The sequence below is a fragment of the Miniopterus natalensis genome, chromosome 5 (genome assembly GCF_054644295.1).
Source record: "Miniopterus natalensis isolate mMinNat1 chromosome 5, mMinNat1.hap1, whole genome shotgun sequence".
NCBI lineage: Eukaryota > Metazoa > Chordata > Mammalia > Chiroptera > Miniopteridae > Miniopterus > Miniopterus natalensis.
The window spans coordinates 32690794-32705213 of record NC_142085.1 but is presented as its reverse complement, the minus strand read 5'-3'; the positions used below and the strand labels follow the sequence as shown (position 1 = coordinate 32705213).

The window sequence follows — 14420 nt, the reverse complement described above, 5'->3', positions numbered from 1 at the left end:
TCAACTGCTTGTTCCGGGTGCACTGTTACCAATTGCAGACAACTATTAAAAACAAGTTATCACTGGCAGAGATTCAGGTCAGGAGCTGTGGGGATTTGAGTCCTGACATCATTTACAGGCTGTGTAATCACACTCAGCTCCCATTTCTTCCTCTGAATAGTAAGGAGGTTGGACTAGATTGCTTACATCCCTATCACCTCTAAAACATTAACAGAATGAAAATCAAGTGTTGATATGGGCCCTAAATATCTCCCCTCTACAGAAATGCCTATGTGGGTATGGGTACTGTTGGGCCCCATCTAAGACTAGTGTATACATTTCCATACAGTCTACCAGTTACTGCACCGGAATCTTTAGTGCAAGAAAATACCTTTCTAAGTAGCAAAGTCCATAAACATTCAAAGATATATCATTAAAAGACATAAATTAGCTTCACCCATTCTAAACCTTCTAAGGATTATTCAACACCTCTGGCCTCTGTTCATACAAGACCCATTCTATAAAGTGACTTGATAGTGAGCTGTTTGCATTAGAGGCAAAGTAAACAGCCAATAACTGAACTTTTCTCTTGGCCTTAAGTAGCAAATAGCCTTCAGGTTCCCTTCACTCCCCTAAATTGTGTCAGTCTTCATGTTCAACTTTCCCAACAGCACAATCTTAAAGAGGATCATTTTTGCTAGTCATCATCTTGCACTAGGACTGCTTACTCCACTGACAGTCTTTTATTCAATAATTAATCCTCTATATGCTCAGCACTATTCTAGGCACTGATATTCTACCATTGGCATTTGGAGGAAGTGGGGAGGAGGTGGAAAGAGGAGAAACAGACAGTAAAACAACTGATCACAAATAAACCAGTAGTGTTAAGTACCACAGGGTACATTAGAATAGGATGCTGTAATCAAGAATGACTGGGACTCACTACTTTGTATTCAGTATTCAGGATAGGACTCCCTCTAACATGCTATTTAAATTAAAATCTGAATAACAAGAACAAGGCACCCATGGGATGATGGGGAAAAGCATCACAAAAAAGGGAAAATAGTGCAAAGGTCTTGAGTCTGATTTATTCTGGGAAAACAAAAAGGGATGGCTGAGGCACAATAAATAAGGGAAAGAGTGGAAAGTGGTAAAGTCGGAGACATAGACAAGGGCAAAAGACTTCAATGTATGAGGCTATCTATATAAGACAAGGTCTAAGGATGTCATTCTAAGTGCAATGGGAAGTCACTGGAAGGTGTCAAGCAAGCAACATAATCTGATATATATATTTTTTATTATTAATACAGTATTTATTTGTCTTCCATCTATCAAACTCTGAGCCAACCACTTTCCCCAGGCTGCCTTGGGAGGCATAGGAAAAGGAACAGACCGGGCAGACAAGACAGGGGAGAAAGAACTATGGGAGGGGGAGACAGCTCCTTCACGTAGTAAAGAAGACGAGAAAGGCCACCATCAGGCAAAAGAGCCCCATTTACTTTCAGAAAGACAAATTAGAGAAACAGGGAAAACATTTAGGAGGCTATCACAGAAGTCCAGGAAAGAGACAATGGTGACTTGATCCAGGATGGTAACAGTCAAGACAATGAAAGGTATAGTTACTAGGGTATTTACTGCTGGAAGTGTTGCATCAGACTAAGTCAACTCAGATTTTGCCTTAAGCAACTCAGTGAGCTGACTAGTGATGTGGTTTCTTGAGATGGGGGAAGCAGCAGATAGAGAAAGAGCAAGAATTCTGGTTTGGCCATGTTCAGTTTAAGACATCTGTTACATGGAGATGACAGGAAACTGCTGAATACACAAGTCTAGAATTCTGAGGCCGGGTCAAGCTTAGAAATATAGGTTTGGCAACCATCAGCATGCCCTTGATAAAGCAAGCTTTGGAACTAGTTGAGGGCATTTACGCAGAGAGAGTACAAAAGAAGGCAGCCCAGAACTGAACTGAGGACATATATTTTGTGACATCTCCTGTAACATCTCCTGTGTCATCTCCTGTGACACAGGAGATGAAGCCAACAAAGGACATTTAGGAGTAGGCAATGAAGTGAGGATAAAACCAAGAGAATGGGGTGCATGGAAACCAAGACAAGAAAGAGCTTTAAGAAAAAGAGGGAATTACCATCTATATGAAAAACTGAAAAGAAAGATAAGAACAGAAAAATCGACTGGATTTGGAAACACAAAGATAACCTGTGGCCTCGATTTAAGGAGCGTTAGTAGAAAGATTCAAACAGAAACTGGAATAAAATGCAATGAGGAGAAAACCTTGACTAAGACAATGTACACAACGACCAAAGATTACCCTTTAAATAAGGGTGATTGCTAGAAGTGAAAATAATTGGTGGTAATAAGATACAGTAGAGAGGAAAAAAATTAGGAAGCAGGGAAGGGGATAAAGAGTGAAGCTGTGAAGGTGAAACATCCAGAGCCCAGTTGGAGCAGCTGGTAGAGGACCTGTCCACTTCGTCAAGAGGAACAGTAAGGCACAGAGGCAGGCTGTTTTGGTGGTGGAAAAATAAGGAAGTTCCTGTATGACTGCTATTTTCTCAATCAAATATGAAGCAAACACACTTTTGAAATGGGGTGTGTAACATGTTTATAGAAAGAAGAGAAAGCATGCAATAACTCTTTGGAAAACTAGAAAGCAAACATACCAAGAAAGAGAAAAGTGTAATCAGACTGCAAGTCAACATCCAATGCACATTTGAGATCTGCAGCCATGAACTGGAAGTGAGACCAGTTAGCAGAGTTTCTGCTTAAATGAGGGCATGGAACAGGACAATAATTGGGTTGAATCAGTACCTGCCAGATAGGAGTACTACTGAGGGAGACCAAGGTTGTCACAAAGAAGTGAGCAGAATGAGACTGTGGATTTTAAGTCAGGAGGACTATTTAGATCATTCTATTTTGAGGTACATATGTCACATCTTCAGCAATCTTTTTCTTCTTTTGACTGCTAACTGCTTAGCGCTATCAAATCCTCATTTGACAGTAAGTAGTACTGTATGTAATTAAAGCAGTTTTCCAACATCTATTTAAATTTTTTTCATATCATGATAACTCAACTGCAGTGACTGGATAGATTTTTTCAATAAGGTCTTCCTACATACAATGGCTAGTTATGCATATTAAAACATCAGAAAAGAGGGATATATGAAAATGTCATTGAAGGATCAACTGAAATTAAACCAGATGAACCAGATAACAAAATATACATATATCTGGAAATATACCTTTCTCCTGTCCTCTCTTGACAGAATACTTGAGGGATAACCATGCGCCAGTAACAGTGAATGACTAAAGTTAAGGGACTTACACAATGAAGCCTTACACCCCTACTTGTAGGTGCTAACTAGTTTTTATGGAATAAAGGGTGGAGGGAGGGCTATGGAGAGATCATAGGTAGGAGACAAAAGGTTTCCTCCTTTCTTCTCCCTCTACTCTTCATCTTTTTCCCAGATTATAAGCTCCTGGAGCAAACACTTTTTTCTTTTAATCCTTACTTGGTATTTTTTCCATTGCTTTTCAGAGAGAGCAGAAAGGGAGGGGGGGGCATCAATGTGAGAGAGACACATTGATTGGCTGCCTCCTGCACATGCCCCGACCAAGGCCGTGATCAAGCCTGCAACCAAGCTGCGTGCCCTTGGCTCTAACCACTGACCCAAACCAGCTAGGGAGGAAACACTTTTTTCTAATGTCATCTTTAAACCCTCAATGTTAGAATAGGACTCATCACATAAAAGATGCTCAATAAATGTCCACTGAAATTACATCTGGGGGCAAAGATATAGAAAATTGATGGTCCTAAAGAAAGCTAGTGTAGATGGGACCAAAACACCTTTGTTCCTGGAGGCTCTTGGAAATGAACTATATCAGGCAGGCCAGCTCCTAACCTGTCAGGTTGTGAGGAGAGCAAAGAGACAGCATCAAGATCAGTATCTCAAAAGCAAATCACAACTGAATCCACTGAATTACACTGTAAACTCTAAAGGTTAGGGGTTTCTGTGAGACTTGTTTACTGCTGAATCCCAAGAGCCTAGTAGAGTGTCTGTCACATATCAGGCACACATTTGTTGAATAATTTGGCAGTATCTTCAGGATTAGGCAGATGAAGTGACCCACCCAAATATTCAAATAAACTATGACTTTAAAATTAAACTTTGATCATAAACACTGAGTTCTTTCTGGCCCCAGAGTCCATATTCTTTTTAGTATACCATGTTGCCATCATTTAGCATAGATGGTATGTTGAATCACTCCTTGAACACTTATATTAGAAAACTTGTCCCAAAGACATAAACAGCTTGCTACTTCCCAATGGGTGTTATTTCAATTAATCCATAGCAGACAGTCACAAAAAATAATGAACTCCCCATTAGTGGCCTCCTTTTTAGAAAGATTTGCTCTGGCAATTATGAGATGTGTTTTACCCTGGGTAAAATGTCACTCTTTGAATCCTCTATTTCTCCTTTGTATAATGACTGTCTTAAAACTATCTATGGTTACTGTGAGAATTAATTAGCACACACAAAATGCTTGGCACAATTCATGGCACTTAGAAGATATTTATTTAATCCCTTGACCTTTCTCCCTTCTTTCTTTCTCCGCTTTTGGCTGTAACAGTAATACACTGAGAGGCCACAGAGCACACTGGCTTAGAGCATACACTTTGAAGGCAGAATGTTCAGATTCAAATCTTGGCTTGGCTACTCAATAGCTGTGTGATCATGAATAAATGACCAAACCTGTGTCTCTCAGGTTCTCATCAGTAAATGAGGATAAAAGTATCCACCTCATGGAGTTGCTGTGAGGACTATAATCCACTGGAATTAAAAATGGTATTCAAAGTGTGTGGACATTTTTTTTGAACACTTTGTATAAAGGATTTAGAACAATGGCTAATGGCTGGTATAGTTAAGCATCAAGCAAGCACTTACTATTTTTATTACTTTCTTAGACCCATCAAATCTAATTGCTGGCCCTTCCAACCTGGCTATAACAATAGTTTTGTTTGTTTGTAGGGTTTTTTTGTTAATCCTCACTCAAGGATATTTTTCAATAGATTTTGAGAGAGAGTGGGTGGGAGAGAGGGAGAGGAGAGAAAGAGGGGGGAGGGAGGGGGGAAAGAGAGAAACATCGATATGAGATGAGACACATCGACTGGTTGTCTCCCGCACACACCCAGACCAAGTACACACCTGTAACCCAGGTACGTGCCCTTGACTGGGAATTGAACCCACAACCCTTTGGTGCACGGGGAGACACTCTACCCACTAAGCAACACTGGCCTGGCTTGGCTGCAACATTCTTAAGCATAGGTTTTAACTTAGTAAAACTACCTTTCATCAGAGCATTTATTGAGGACATATTTTTCTGATTTTCTATTAAAGGAAATTTATAATCTACTATGAGGAACTGTAAAGATTGCATGCTTACTGAACAAAAGTCTTCCTTTCTTTCATTAAATAGGAAATGAAAGTTTTGCACATGAAGTAATTGGATTTCTTCCCTCTTTATTGTCTCACTTGCAATACAGCTTTAAATGACTGTGAAAACATTTAGAAATTCCATGAAGGAAAAAAAAATGTTGCAATTTACTACAAGCCTGTCATAGAACCTGAAATACGGTTTTCTGCCACAACTTATACACTCTTTCTCGCCACAGTTTACTTTAATAATGGACAAATATTAAAAAGCTATTACAACTTCAGCTGGTTCCCTTTTCTTTTAGGGTTGAGAGCATTTCAGTATACAGTTATTTAACTATACTATCATCTTGTGATTGCTTTCTGTAAGACAGTAATTCTTATTTTAGCTACTCAATTCTTTCTCTTTTAAACTAGGTAAAACAGGTGAGAAGAAAACCATCTTGGCTGAAAGAACTTTCATAAAGTAGTCACAATTGTTTCAAGCTATTTAAATCACTTATTCATTTAAAGATAACATCTTAATTGCTGGGATATCCTGTATACTAAATTAGCACCAATCAATAAAAATATTAGTTTCTATACCCACCAGATTCTTTTTCTTAAATAACAAAACCAAGTTTTTGTGAAAATGCAAAGCAACTGTAACTATCATACAATCTGAAGAGAATATAAATTGGTAAAATCACTATGAAAAACTAAAGTTGGACATATATATTCCCTATGACCCAGCATTTCTACTTTTAGGTATACACCCAATAAGCTATGTGTATATGTTTATTAAAAGGCATGTACAAGAATGTTCATAGCGGCTTTACTCATCAAAGTCCTAAACCAAAAACTACTTGTGTCAACCAACAGTAGAATGGAAAAAATTAAGTATGGTACAGGTAGACAAGAAAAGAACACACAAAAATATAGATGAATCTCACAGACATGATTAGCAAAAGACACCAGACACAGAAAAAGTAGGTGCTGTATGATTTCTTTTACATAAAATTAAAAGCAGGTAAAATGTATCTATATTGACAGAAATCTAGTGATTAACTTTGGGAGAATGCTGAATAGAAGGACCAAGAAAGTGAGAGGTGCTAGCAATGTTTTGAATAGTGATCTGTGCATTGGTTGCACTAGTGTATATATCTGTAAAAATTCACTAAGATATAAACTCAAGATCTATATGTCATACTTCAATAAAAGGGTTAAGAAATTAAAAGAACTAGTTTAACTTCTGAAATGAAATCTCTATGAAGTTACAAAATGTCACTTTCAGATAGATAATTGCTTACGATATAAATACTGTACAAGTTTTTAAAATTCCCTTAATTATTCCTTTAAAAATAGGACATCTTGAGCCCTGGCTGGGTAGTTCAGCTGGTTAGTGTGTCATCCGATACGCCAAGGTTGTGAGTTCCATCCCCCATCAGAGCACTTATGAGAATCAATCAATGAATGCATAAATAAGTGGAACAACAAACTGATGTTTCTCTCCTACCTCTCTCCCTCCCTCCCTTCCCCTTCCCCTCCTCTATCTCTCAAATCAATAAATAAAAATTTAAAAAATATAGGACATCTTGAAAACAAGACATCCCAACAGCAATTTCAAGTGCCATCTTGAGTGACATTTTGTAACATTGATTTTACTGAGAAAAAGAATAGAGAAGTCAAACTTTAGACTCTAAGGACTAAATCCGGCAGCTATTGATTGATTACTCCCTTAAACTACAGTTAGTGGTTGTATTGATTAGCTCACTTATATGTGGTAGTTTAGCCTATTTAAAAAAGAGAGTCTGGAGATTTAAGGATTATTCCACTGTGGTGAAAAGCTGACTTCTAAATAATGCTTATTTATAAGAAAGTAACCTAACTCACTCTGTATAATTAAGTGGGGGAAAATAACAAAAATATCTGCTAGGTTTTCCTGGACAAAAATTCTATCACTAGCTCAAAATTCCTTTAATGATATATAAAATGTTCACAGTTTTTCTCTAGTATTTGTACCAAGTCATACCATGTCTATCCCATCAAATCGAACAGCTTTCTTCTCTCTCTCCCCTCTTTACAAAGCTCATAACATCAGTTTAAACTTTTTTCTTAAATTTTACTGTATAGAAAAGTGGCATAAAAATCTATAAACAATAATTCTATACGATATTGCTTATACTGGATAAATTTCTATTTGGTATCTTAGCTCAAGTTTATTTAATTAAAAAAAAAAAAAAAAGGTATCCTTTAAATTAGTTTTGTTTTCACTTATACTGTTAGCCAACATGGCTCCAGAACTCATCCTTAATCAGTCTTTTAGCTTCAAACACATGACAAAGTATTAAATGAAAAAACTCTTAGGGCTAAGACAAGTTTTTCCAAAATATCTTAAGTAGAGGCATGTTACTGCCAATTTAGCAGAATGTTCTTTTCTTATTAGCAGAGTTTAGAGTTAAGTAACAATGTATGCGGCACCTTATTTCTAAATCTTAAAAACATTAATATTGTTCTAATGTGACTTCAACATACTATTCTGTTCCAATAAAAACTGTATCAAGGAGTCTCCCTTTAGTGGTAATTTAACCCTCAGTTTATCAGGATAAACAGCTCTTACCATTTACCATATGGGTCTAAGCAACCCTTTTTATTTCTTTATATTTTCAAGTCATTTTATGCTTACTTTAGAGAAGAATACAGGGAGAGTGAAAACCTACATTAAATTTCAAGAAATGAAACACAGAAAACTGAAATCTTAATTCTATAAGTTTCTGGCTTTGAGAGTATATAGACCTGAAATGGGCAATATTCTTTGAATGAAACATGCATTAACATGGAACTTATCTGTTTTGTAAATACTGATTTCAGATTTCAAATTTCTCTCTAGTAAACAGCTACATCTAGTTTGTCTGATTCTTGAATCATTAACATATTACACTTTTAAAAACTCTGACAGCTAATAATTTGTGGAAGAGAGAATGGCCATTTCTTTGCTCTGCAACTGCAACAAAAAATATATATTGCAAGAAAAGAATAAGGTACTGTCATATTCTCTGACATGGATGAATCTTAAAAATCTTATGCTAAGTGAAAAAAAGCCATTCACAAAATACCATATTATAAGATAGCATTTATATGAAATGTCCATTGTAGACAAATCCAGAGACAGAAAGATCAGTGGTTGCTAGAAAGAGTGACTGCTAATTGCCATGGGGTTTCTTTTGGGGGTGATGATGAAAGTGTCCTAAAATTGGACAGTGGTGATGGTTGTGCAACTCTAATAATATACTAAAAACCACTAAGTTTTACATGTTAATGGGTGAATTTTATAAAATGTGAATTATATCTCAATAAAGCTGTTATTTAAAAATAACATGGTAGAAAACTTCATAACTGGAAAATGTTATTAGAATGGTTTTTCCACAAATTGGAAATAAAAAAACTACCATAATTATACTTTAGTAGTAAATATTTCAATCCAGTTTGAGGAATGCCAACATTCTATGAGGACAGTCTCCTACTACTACAGATCTAGTGTCCTTTAGCCTAGTTACTCTTCTTTCTCTGAAAGAAAGAGGGTTAGAAGGCCAGGAAGGAAGAAAGAGAAGATTGGGGAATGCAAGGTCTGATAAACAAACCTCTCCCACCTCAGCATCTTACACCAAAAGCCAAGAGTATCTCCCAGATACCAATTCCAAAAAGAAATCTGTTATAATCGTCCTCTGTTCTGTTTGCAAATACATCTGTATGTGGCAAAACAGCACAATATGAAAACCACAGCAATACAGTTTCATTATAAACAAGATCTGAATATACCCTATCAATATTTAATGTATTAGGCTCAGTAATTCATCTCATGGCACACATAAACTAATAACTAAAATTCTGTGGCACACCAAAAAATACATTTTTTTGCCAGTCTGACAAAAAAATAAGTATAATTTTGATTGATTTATAAAATAATAATAGTAATTACCTACCCTTTTTGCTCCAAAGTGACTTTTAAAAAAATTACGTGCCTATATTTATCGATAAGATTTCTAGTACCAAGAATTAACCAGACACAACCTTATTGTGCGATGTGACCAATAAGATACAACTCTATTATATAACCTATATATTTATGGTTCAAGACAGGGCATTCACACTGCTGCCAACAGTTCAACACAGTGTGAATGCCCTGTTGTGTTGGCTGTTGTCAGTTTTTTATTTGACAATCTAAGGGAAAACAGGTAAGTGCCCCTGACTAAATAGTTAGATACTGCACGTTTTAAAAATTCAGCACACGGGTGTGCCGTGGCACACTGGTTGAAAATTGCTGTACTAGCTTTTTAAAAAAATAGGATTTAGAAAGGGGGGAATGTGAAAATAATGGAGAAACGGAAACAGGAATAAAAACCTACTCCCTGTGATTCTTGAGCAGCAGGTCTCAAATCTGATAAGGTCAACTGTTGGCTATTCAGTTTGGTGAGACATTTTTTTCAACTCAGAGAACAGTAAACTTATGGAGATCTAAATTGAAATCTACAATCTGTTCTTGATTTGCTATCACCAGTCATAACTTTTTTATATAAAATGACAGGTACAGAGAGTAAACAATTTAAATCTGAGAAAACTATGTATTATATATGGACAATGAGAACCCCTAGAACCTATAATATGGAAATACCCTTTTCCACTTAAAGGAACCAGGATTCCCTAACAAAACAGTTGATGACAGGTCTGGGGCAGGCAATGTACAACGTGAGTTTAAAACAGTTATTATTAGAATTGTACAACCATCACCACTGTCCAATAGAGGAAGAAAAACTAAAACTAATATATGAATTCTTTACATTTAGAAAATGTATTATAATTTAAAAAACATAACATTAACATTTAATTATTCTGAGTAGTTTATCACATAGTGTGTAAATGATGGAGAAAAGCATCTAAGAACATTAGATGTATTCATTGAAACATGTTATATAAATATATTTGTATAACTTAAGCCCATTTTATTTTCAATTCATTATTGTTCCCACTTGTAAGAATGCCATAATAAATGGGAAGATAAAATATCCGTATTCTCATCTGTTAATTGGTGGCTGAGCATTACCCACTTGGACAAGCAGACGTTTTCTCAGTACTCTTTAGTACACTGTGACTTACCAGTCTAGTGCCTATGACTTTCCCCTCCCACACCACCACAGGTCAGTACAACTTATTACCATTACTGGTAAAATAAATCAATACCTTGTTTTAAAAGTTTAAATGTCATATTAAAAAATATTTTCTGAAACAGTATGATTATAAGAAAAAAGATTATAACTCAGATAAACACAACATTCAGCTAAAAGGTAGCTAAAATATTTGCCATAATTCATGTATCTCAATAACATGACAATAATAAAATTGTTATAGTATAAAATTCATTAAAATTGGGTTATAAAGATGAAGCTGTATATGTTTACAGAGTACCTTTAAAAATTTATTAACTTTTAAATATGGTAAAACGCTTTTTAACTGTAGAGTTCACTAGCATTAAGTATATTCACACTGATGTGCAACCATCGTAACCATCTATCTTCAGAATCTTTTCATCTTGCAAAACTGAAACCCTGTATCCATTAAACAATAACTGCTCATTTCTCTGCCACCCACCCCACCCCCAATCTACTGGCAACCACCATTCTACTTTCTGTCTCTATGAATCTGACTATTCTAGCCTCTCTTAGGTATGTTATACAGGTGCCTAGAAGTGAAATCATATATTATTTGTCCTTTTGCAGTTTAGCTTATTTCACTTAGTATAATGTCTTCAAGAATTATTCATGCTGTGCTTTGTGTCAGAATTTCCTGCCTTTATAAGGCTGAATAATATTCCATTGTATGTATATATCACATTTTGTTTATTCTCCCACTGATAGACATTTAGGTCTTTTCCAATGTTTGGTCATTGCAAAATATGCTGCTATAAATATTAGTGTACAAATATCTGTTTTGAGTCTTCTTTCAATTTTGCGGGTATATACCCAGAAGTGAAATTGCTAGATCATATGGTAATTATATGTTTACTTTTCTGAATAACCATCACACCTTTTTTCACAGCGGCTGCACCATTTTACATTCACAGCAACAATGCACAAGGGTTCCAATTTCTCCACTTCCTCATTAACACTTGTTATTTTGTTTGTTTTTATAAGTAGTCATAGTAGCGAGTGTGAGGTACAAAGTACCTTTTTGAAATCCAAAAAACTTTTCACTTCCATCTATATTTAAAACTGTCATAAAATAAGCTAGAAATTTAGAAAATATAAAACCATATTAATGCAGTCCATATCATATACTAAACCTTATGGTAATACCAGTATTACCATAAAATGCTCATTATATAATATTAAATGGGGGATGAGAGAAGAAAAACATAAAAACAATACTGAAGTTTGTGTATGAAAGCTAAAACACCATTCTTTTTTTTTAAGCAAATATCTAGCTAGCAAGCTTTACTTTTTTATGAAATGAGAGAGTAAAACTAAACTGTCTGAATTCTTAAAACTTCTAAGTGACCAATGCAGGTTTTGGAAGCAGAATTTAGATTATATATGATCTGAGACTCTCTTTTATTATTCATATGAGAAGACAAGTTCTGAGCTGAAACTCTTCACCTCCTGATTGGCGAGACAGGGTCTGGAGAGTTAAAAGGCTGGACCCATCAACTGGTGAATTTTGATGGCTCATACATGTTGGTTTCTAACTTATTAACTATAAAACACCATTCTTTATGTCATTAATAAGGGAATACTTGTCCTGGAGGAACTCACATCATCTATACCCACACATAAGTAACTGACTATAAATCATATGGAACAAGCTATTAGGACATACTTAGCCATACTTAGCACACAGTATTCACTCAACAAATACTTGCTGAAAGAATGACTGTTTGCATATTATGAATATCCCAAAGCTTATGCAACATATCTAAGTATACAAATAAGATGGTAGTCTTTACAGATTTGGGGGGGGGGGGGAAAGTTTACCTTTTCAGTTGTAAGAGGTTTTGCAGGCTTTTCTGGTTCCTTTTCTCTCTTTTTCTCATCCTTTTTTTTTTCCTTTTCTTTCTAAAACATATCCCAAAGTTTTGGTAAGTATACTTTTAAAAAAATGTCAGCTGTTAACTCATTTTTATTTTATTAGTTCAACTTGTCATTTGAGAAAGTTACAAATTTTCAATGATGACAATATCTGGTGATACTGAAATATAAAAGTAAACAGCAAATCCATACTCTCACTAAGGTTAGAGGCTGATAACACAATAAGGAATATCTTTTCTTGGCCCTGGGCAGTAGCTCAGTTGGTCAGAGCATCGTCCTAATACACCAAGGTTGTGGGTCCCATCTCTGGTCAGGGCACATACAAGAAGCAACCAATGAATGCATAAATAAGTTTCACTCTCTCCCATGCACACATGCTCTCTAAAAATAAATAACAAAAAATTTTTAAAAGAATATCTTTTCTTAAAAAAACTAAAATGCAGGTGAGATAATTTAGAACTTCTTTGATATTTTAGAGTTTGTGTAATTTAACAAATGAGACCTCTATTCAATAAACTCTCACTGCATCTTTACATAAGATTAAGCTTCCTAATAGCAACCACAAAGTTGAAATTTGAACAAGAAGAAAAAGTAAACTAACTAATCAGTACAATTCCTATCACACCAATACAGACAGATTATATTACATAAACATAAGGAGAAAAAGGTACAGCACAATCACTTCAATTTTTTAAAATATCACAAAACATTTTCAGTCTACTACCACAGTATTGTGGTTTTTAACATGGCAAATACAATTATTTTATCATGAAAAGAAAAGCCACGTTAAATACAGTGCTTTGAGACCAGAGCCAACTTACTAGTTAGTGTAATTCAACAGTCAAGGTAAACTATAATGGTATTATGATGTTCACAATTAGCATTTTCAAGAAGGATAAAACAAAATAGAATATAAAAACTTAAGGGCCACAAACATGCCAAAAAGAGAAAAATGAAATAAAGATTAATATGGATAAATCTTGAGAATATCATGTTAAGTGAAATAAGTCAGAAAGAAAAAGTTAAAAACCATGATTTCACTCATATGTGGGATATAAAACTGAAAGCAACAAATGAATAAACAAGAAAAACAAATAAAACTCACAGACACAGACAATAGTATGGTAGTTACCAGAGGGAAGAGGGAATGAAACGGTAAATTATGGGGGTCAAATATATGGAAATGGAAGATTGGACTTTGGGTGGTAGCCACACAATGCAATATACAGATAATGTATCATAAAGCTGCACATTTAAAACCTATGTAAGCTTGTTTCCCAATGTCACCGCAATAAATTTAATTTTAAAAATTCTAAGGAAAAAAGATTAAACACGAGCATTATTCGTAGGCAATAAGAGGGAAGAGATGTGTAGAAACCTAGAATTGAATGACTACTGCAACTGAGCACTGATCTGACCTTAACTTCCTGGCAGTAAACATGAATATATAAACTGATGAACCTAGGAAAGGCAGGAAAATAATCATACAAAACTTAGTCTAAATGCCTAAAGGTTGCATTTGCACCTGTGACTTTACAATGGTGTTTAATACCACCTCTTTCAAGGCAAGAATTTTTGCTATTTGTAAATCAGAAAAATTAATACTGGCAATTCCTAGGCTATAACATAAGAGATGTAATCAAAGTTTTTATGGGTCAGGCAGTATGATAAGCACCTTATTTTCTAATTTAATTTTTATAACTGTCTGGAAAAAACTGTCATTACTGTCATTTTACAAATGAAGAAACACAGTCTTAAAAAAGTAAGGCACAAAGCAACACAGCTAATCAATGGTAGGGTTGTGGGACAACAGAGCCCAAACTCTTAAGTCTCACTGTCATCCAGTGAAGCACTGCTATTTGGTATTGTTCTTCCTTACAACAGCTAATATTTACTGGTCCCTTACTATTTGCCAAACACTGTTTTGACTCATTTT

The 14420-nt window shown here is 35.2% G+C and overlaps 1 protein-coding gene across 2 annotated transcripts in view; it reads right to left on the bottom strand.

Moving 5' to 3' along the window:
• Positions 1-14420, bottom strand: part of SMAP1 (small ArfGAP 1) — a 106687-nt gene that overhangs the window by 30306 nt on the left and 61961 nt on the right. For both annotated transcript variants that reach the window (XM_087817469.1, XM_087817470.1), the window contains one exon: positions 12431-12511. In XM_087817469.1, coding sequence (XP_087673595.1) covers positions 12431-12511 — 81 coding nt within the window. The remainder of the gene's footprint in view (positions 1-12430; positions 12512-14420) is intronic.